The sequence below is a fragment of the Vigna radiata genome, chromosome 2 (assembly GCF_000741045.1).
Source record: "Vigna radiata var. radiata cultivar VC1973A chromosome 2, Vradiata_ver6, whole genome shotgun sequence".
In the NCBI taxonomy this organism is placed as follows: domain Eukaryota; kingdom Viridiplantae; phylum Streptophyta; class Magnoliopsida; order Fabales; family Fabaceae; genus Vigna; species Vigna radiata.
In genome coordinates, this window is record NC_028352.1 from 23009730 (window position 1) to 23017222 (window position 7493).

Consider the following 7493-nt stretch of genomic DNA (forward strand, 5'->3'; position numbering starts at 1 on the left):
TGAAATGGATTCTGATAAAATCATGTTCGAGGTTGTAATAGGAGGAAAAAGACATAGCAATGAAGAAAGGGTCCAAAGAGAATCTTAAATTTGAGATTTTGCCATCTACATCTGCCTGAATATTATGAGATTGTGTCTGTGATTCAAGTAACAGATGATTGGACCGGAGTTTAAAATCAGATCATGGGGTTTTTGAACTAGGTATCTCCTTCTCCTGTGGGCCTCCTAAAAAGTGAACCCTAATTTATTACCACATCTAGTGCGCTTCACACTCACACCTTTTTGCTTTGCTGCCTCCTTTTATTTTTTCACTTTCCAGCCAAAATACAAAGCATCACTACTCATCATCATCACTTCAATGCATTATTCCATCATCTCAAATAAACCCTAATGGGGGGACCTCAGCAATGCATGTAGAGTCATAGCAACAATGGCCAATTAATGTGAGAGTACTCGGTCCCATTGTGACAATAAAACCTGTGACTTTATCTGTGTTGGAAAGGACCCCCCTTGTCCCTACACCCTTCCCTTTCACCACAAAACCCCATTTCAGTCCGTTTCAGTTTTAATCATAATTCCAGACATCTTCTCCTATTCTCTTTTTTCAAACTTTCAAATGAATCCCATCATCGACTACATTAATTTAACCAAACATATACTAATCTCACCAGTTACAACGTTGCCACTATGTTCTGTAATTGTTTACCACCATGAGAATGGAAGGAACCACCACGAATCTTCTCCAGAAACAAAAATTAATTCTTTGGAAGATGGGTTTCAGGGTAGGGACCACCGAGATTCCATAACATATAATGTCCATATTGCAGGGCACTAAATAAAACATCAATGGAAGAGAAAAAAAAAAAAAAACACGTGTTGAGTTGAGTAAGAGGAGGAGGAGAGTGCTGCTACTTGGCATCACCACCTAACGAAGTTCTCGCATGAATCTACCCAGGTTTATGTTTTGAGTTGATGTACCATCAATCTCCTTCACTCCTTCATTAATTGAACTTTTTTAGTTATTTTGGAGGAAAAAAAAAAAAAAACAAGAGAGAATGTGCATGCTTACGTGCCCCTCAGATCTACCATTAGGGAGATCAATAAATAAACACTTCAGATTCTTGTTTTTGTTTGGTATCTGATGTCCATCGCTATTTCGATTTAAATGTAGGTCCAACATTTATGTTATTGTTTCATTTATTTTTGTCAACTGCTCTCCATTAGGTTTACCACTTTGAAAAAGTAGCGCAATAAGTTTAGACATGGTGTTACCGTACTACGTCACGAACACTCAAAATATGTCACTGATGTATACTGCATCCTTTTTATTCTTCCCACTCATCCATTATTTACTATTATTATATTAACACCGGAACTCATGTTTCCGTCATCACTATCATCTATCGAAATTTCTCTATAATTATTCACACTATAATGCATATTAGCAGCGTTACTATTATTAATAGTTATAACATATGGCCGGGGTTGCTTTAAAAAATTATGTTTATAGGGTTGAATATGTAAACTGGCGTTTAAAGGGATAAAGTATTTTAAGACCTATTAATAATCTGAATACGTCGCCTCTTTATTTAAATAAAATTAAGTTTCTTCTACTTAAACCAACTTCCATTATTGAGACATTATTATGAGAATGAAATAAATAATAAACTTTCTTCAAGAATAATATATGTATATAATAGTTGAATGAAGAAGTCTTTGGTTCATCTTATTTCGAGAAAACATCGTCTTAAACTGAATAAGAAAAAACTAGTTTTCCCCTAACTATAAATAGCTGTTCCAAACATTCTCATATAGAAACAAAATATATATATATATATTTTTTATTATTATTACTATTATACGTGTACTTGAATCAGCACCACTATAGTAAGAATTAATAGAGTCTACCCCTTTCCATTTGCAGATGATGGAGGAGAAACTACGTATATGTTTGAAATGGTTTGAGTTAAAAATGCAACAACAACCACAGCAAGGAAAAGGCATATAAAGGGGGGAATTTTAGATATTGAAAGATATTAAAATTGACATAGGCAATAATACAGCAACATTTAGCACACCTTTTGTACAATTTGGTATCAGAAGTATGGGAATAAGAATTAGTACCGTAGGTGTGAAATTAAGAACCATATATGGAACACCACGAGAGGTACGGATGAAGAAGAAGAAGATAGATAGATAGATATAGATAAGGGATAGCCTTGTCGTGAGTGCACATGATGACACACCAGTTACCTCCCTCTTCAAATATATACTAACCTTAATTAATTGATTATGTTTATTATTTTCTGATGACTTTCAATTACACGCAGCCGTTTCACTTTTGGTGGAAGCCTTGCCAGGTGGTGATGCACGGTGGTGCTCCTTGTTAGACCCTGCCTTCCACTTTTCTTTTCTCTGATCTTGCTTCATCTGCTTCTCCCTACATTCCAAACTGCAAAATGCAGTATCCCCCCTGAAATATACATATATATAAATTAACCAAACCATTTTCTTAAATTCACTCACAAAATTAATTAATCACCAGAACCTACACAATTAATATTCCTATAGGTGTTTTAAGCAGCGTCCTTCTCTCGTTAAAATTGAAACTTTGCTTTGATAACTTATGCTATATATGTATGTAATAAACGTTAAAGAAGTAAAAGCCCAATATTCATGAACATACCTATACATATAGATGTCTCGTCGATCAGGTGCCAAGCGACACTTGCAGAGGCCGCAAGTCCGAAGAAAGTGAGAAGTGTTTATGACAGTGTTTGTTGTGTGGTTGTGACTGTGACGAGGGTTATTTGAGGTTGTCGGGGAAAGTGGTACGCTCATGCCCATCAAACGTTGCCCATATAATTCATAAGATGACCCTTTGGCCTCAGAAACATTTTCAGGCGCAGATTCATTATGTCTTCCCATGGCAACGACAAGTGGATCGACTTTGATGTTAGGCTCGTGATCACGGTGAGGGTTATCAGACACGAGTTCCTCGTCGGTTGTCGGCGATTCCACGGCCATGCCACCACTCATGCTGGTAGTTCGTTTCATAATCGGTGGGCGAGGGCGCTTTCCAAGCAGCATATCTTCTTCTTGCCCCTCCTCTTCCTCCTCCTCCTCTCGTGTTGTTTTGTGTTAGAAAATGTTTCCCATGGAGAGATATGAACCCACTGCTTCGAAGAAACAATGAGAAAGAGAGAGAGAGTTCAGACTTGACACAACACGCACGAACGCACGAGTGAGTGTGTGCGTGTGAGTGAGAAGCAATGGTGGAAGATAAACTTGAGGTGTCAATCCTAATGCTCACTTTAGATGAAATTGTTTTAATTAAGTTATAACAAAAAAAAAAAGTAAAATGAGAGAAAGATCTCATCTCAACCGTTGATTGTGGGGATCAAGTTGTTATCATGATATGATATATGTTATAGGCAGCACTCGATCAATTATGTACACATACATTCTTTCTTTAATAAACATCTATTATTTATCATTCTTATTTTTCATTTCTCTTCTCGTATTATATTACACAAAATTTATTCACTTTTCTTTCTATCATATGTTTATCTTACAAAAGTAATTTGCTAAACAGAAATTAAGAATTAAGATAATTAAAAGCTAGCAATGTCAAGATATTAGATACTAATATTATTACATATTTATAACCATATTGTTACTTTATTAATTACCTTAACTCTTAGTCTTTTTTAGCTATTACAATAACAATGCTAGAAAAAAAAAACAAGTCAAGAGAATGAGTTGGCATAGTTTTATAAAGTTCTTTATGTTTGTAAAAACGTATAATATGTAACTTGCTTTTCATTCTACTAACCAAATTATAAATAATAATAATAATAATAATATATATAATAATGAAAAAAATATATTATATGGTTTGTTTGGCAAATGATGAGGTATATTAGGAATATACTAGTTTGGAATGTTATGGCAAATGGTGTTAATAAAGTAATATTCTAAGATTGGCAACATCAGCGGAAAAAAGAAATAGTGGGAACTCATTAAATGCGTTAACAATCAAGATAGTAAAGATTGTTGACAATGCTGGCTACGAATTGGTTTCATAATGAAAATTGAGTCTGATTGAAAAAAGATTATATAAAAAAGTAAACTAATTACTTTAGATGGGACAAATCAGTTAAATCAATGTCAATACAAAACACTAAATTTTTATTTAATTGGTTAATTTTGGCCGATAAAGAAACATTTTCTTAATGTTAATTTTGATTTAATTTTTTTTTTCAGTGCATATGGGACGTGTAAATATTGTAGGAGTGGGTGACAAGACATTGAAAGAAGTTAGTGTTGTTTAAGATTTTGCTGTGACACTAATGAATGTGGTTGGACCTCACTTATTTTGCTTATTTCTATACCTAAAAGTTAGTTAAATTTTGATAAACAAGAAAAAAGGAAAGTTAAATTAAGCTGATTGGACATATAAGAAGATTCATGTTCTATGAAATCGAGATATTCGCATTCTAATCAAATTCAATCTTTCACTGTTCTTTCTTACTATCTCAGCTATTGTTCTCCACCCAACAATATAAATATCATTATTTCTCTATGGAAACCGATGATTTAGAACATCTCCTACTCCAAATCTTATTACGATTATTGGATAAAAATATTTAATAATTATTTAAGTTATATATTTGTATAAAAATATTAGTTATTAAATAATATTTTAAATTAAATTTTATTTTATAGGAGTAAAATGTTATAATATAATTAAAGATAACAAAGGAATTAATAGACCAATATTATATAAAAATGACATGATAGAAAATTCTCATGTTGGTATTGATTATGGGTAATAACTAATATTTTAAATTGTGCATGAAGGAATAATAAATATGTACATATCTGATTTATTTCGTCTCATATTCATCTTAATATATATTTTCATTCTCAAACTTATCTTCGATTTAAATTACTAAAACATCATTTAATAAGTAAAAAAAATTAAGTTAAATTGTTTTTATCCTTAATTATCTAACTTGATTCCGATATATATTTAATCATTTTTTCTCTTTTTTTAATAATTATTTGATCTTTATATAATTGTTATTTAATAATTTTATTTAATATTTATTCAATCATAATTTTATTTCTTTCGTTATATTTGACGATGAATATATTATAATATCACGTTTCATTTATTATTATTATTTTAAAGAAAAAGTTCTTTATTTAATATTTGGTATATATATAAACAAGCGAGTACAAGCTTAAAACATGAATATAACTATTTTCTGATAGGAATGGGAGAATAGTTTCATACTTTTTTTTGTTTATCCTTAGTCGGAAAAAATGAAATAGAAAAAATCAATTATAGTGATAGTTAAATTTGAAGATGTCTAATGTAAACACAATCCTAAAGGAATAATCTAATTACAACGCATGGTAAAAAATTAATAGAGTTAAACATGGAAAAATTGTCCTACACTTGGGGAAAGGTAAAACCTCCATTAAAAGAAGATGCAATGTATGGATAATTGATTTTGTGTCTTCTTATTGTGTGACTTTTATGCTTTGTTCACTTGAGTAGATTTGGGAGAGAGTAATTGAGAGGATTTAATGATAATTTTTTTTGTTGTTTATTTGAATATATTTGGAGGTAAGTGAGAGTGAATTTGGAAGTAAATTTTTTTAATCTGTCACATAAATAAAATCTTACACTAATTCTCACAAATTTTACTTTCAAATCTACTCTCATTTACCTCCAAATCTATTCAAATAAACAACTCAAATCCTCTCAAATTCTCTCAATCACTCTTCCCCTGATCAATTCAAGTGAACAAGACCTTGATGCTGAAACTTCTTATAAAAGAGTATTTCCATATCCAATCATAGTAAATATATTATTATTTACTGTCGTCATTTTTTTCCCTCTAAAATATAATCTATTGTCACTATATCAAATAATCAAAGTTTTTTATTATTGTAATAATTTGATCTAGAGTACGAGGTTCATCTAAGATTGCAACGTTCAGTGTTTAAGCATTAATTAGTAAAATAAAATGTCTTTTACAATTAAATTGTATACTTGGCTTGGATATGATCACCAAAAAGAATACTGGTATAATAATCTACAAACTAAGTAAATGTTTACTAATATAAATATAATTTTTTAATATATTTTTCTTGAAATTGATTATTATTATTATTATTATTATTATTATTATTATTATTATTATTATTATTATTATTATTATTATTATTATTTTATTTTATGAAAATGACTAAAGACCAGCGATGCAATATTTTTGTACGTGGTAGATTTTCTTAATAAGGTTTTTAATTCCCTTGAAAGTTAAAATTAGGTAAATGACAATAGCTTGATTATTGTGTAATATAACAAAATAACTTTTCAGTTCATTTTGTTAAGATATTTTTTAAAATATATTTATATCGCAAAAATAATATAAGACACAATTAATTATTTGCTCTTTATGTATATAGAATAAATATATGCCACTTTATCTCACGTGGTAAGCTATTTGGAAACCATTTTCATAACTAAATAGACTTCATTAGTTTATAAACAAAAGATACAAATATTATAGTAAAAATTATATTTATAAGTAAAATTTGAGAAAGATTTTTACAATCTTTTAACAAATTACATGCAATGTGTTAACCACAGAAAAAAACTTAATTTTATTTCTAATCGTTTATAGTTCAGTGTCTAGATAATTTAAATTCATAAATGTAATTGTTCCAAAAAATTAATTTCTATAATAATAATTTTAAATACTAATAATAAAACACATTTTCTTACATGATTAAATTTAATGAAAATCATAAAATTTGGTGAATCTCATAATTTCTTTAATAAAAATATTTCCTAAATTTATAATATTGAATCAATTACGGACAATAATTAATTAGAAAGCGTATTCAAAACTATATTCATAGAAACACTTCCTTTTAGAGTGTTCGGTCCACCAGTAGAGAAAGAAGCATTTCTCTTGTAAGCCCGTAAGAAATTGGGACACCACTACGTGGAGGGAGTTACTCCCTGTACCTCCCCAATTCCAACCCCCACCCCCCATTTTTTTGGATTTCTTTTTAAATACAAAATTAACCTTTATGTTTTTTTTTATTTTTACCGTTTTACTCCTATTTACTAAAGTTAACCTATTCTTTTACCGCTGCCTCACTCAAAACACACCTACTCAGATTCCTCTCCTTTGTATTCCCACCCCCACCCCCACCAAAGCTTTTGAAACGCTCCTCCTCCAAACGCTCTCCGCAACTCTCACTCTCCAATTTATACGCTCTCTGCAACTCTCACTCTCCCATTTATACGTTAAAAATATATTTAAAAATAATACATCAAAACATATAAATTTCATTATTAAAATATCTGAAAATTAATATAAAAAGTAAACTAATAAAAACAAATCTTAAAAAATAAAACTAATAAAATAAAAATCTAATAAAAACAAATCCTAAAAAATAAAACTAAT

The 7493-nt window shown here is 29.9% G+C and overlaps 1 protein-coding gene across 1 annotated transcript; it reads right to left on the minus strand.

Annotated features, from left to right (window-relative positions):
• Positions 1-2003: 2003 nt before the first annotated feature.
• On the minus strand, positions 2004-3275 carry LOC106755562. Its single transcript, XM_014637735.2, has 2 exons — positions 2687-3275; positions 2004-2473 (listed from the first exon to the last, which is right to left on the minus strand). The coding sequence occupies exons 1-2, from the start codon at positions 3088-3090 to the stop codon at positions 2317-2319; spliced, it is 561 nt and encodes a 186-aa protein (XP_014493221.1). The 5' UTR covers positions 3091-3275; the 3' UTR covers positions 2004-2316.
• Positions 3276-7493: the final 4218 nt, after the last annotated feature.

Coding starts and splice junctions, on each gene's coding strand:
- LOC106755562 (XM_014637735.2), bottom strand. CDS start 3,090: ATGCTGCTTGGAAAGCGCCCTCGCCCACCGATTATGAAACGAACTACC. Junction 2,474..2,686: donor CGAGACATCTATATGTATAG/GTATGTTCATGA, acceptor TGTATATTTCAG/GGGGGATACTGCATTTTGCA.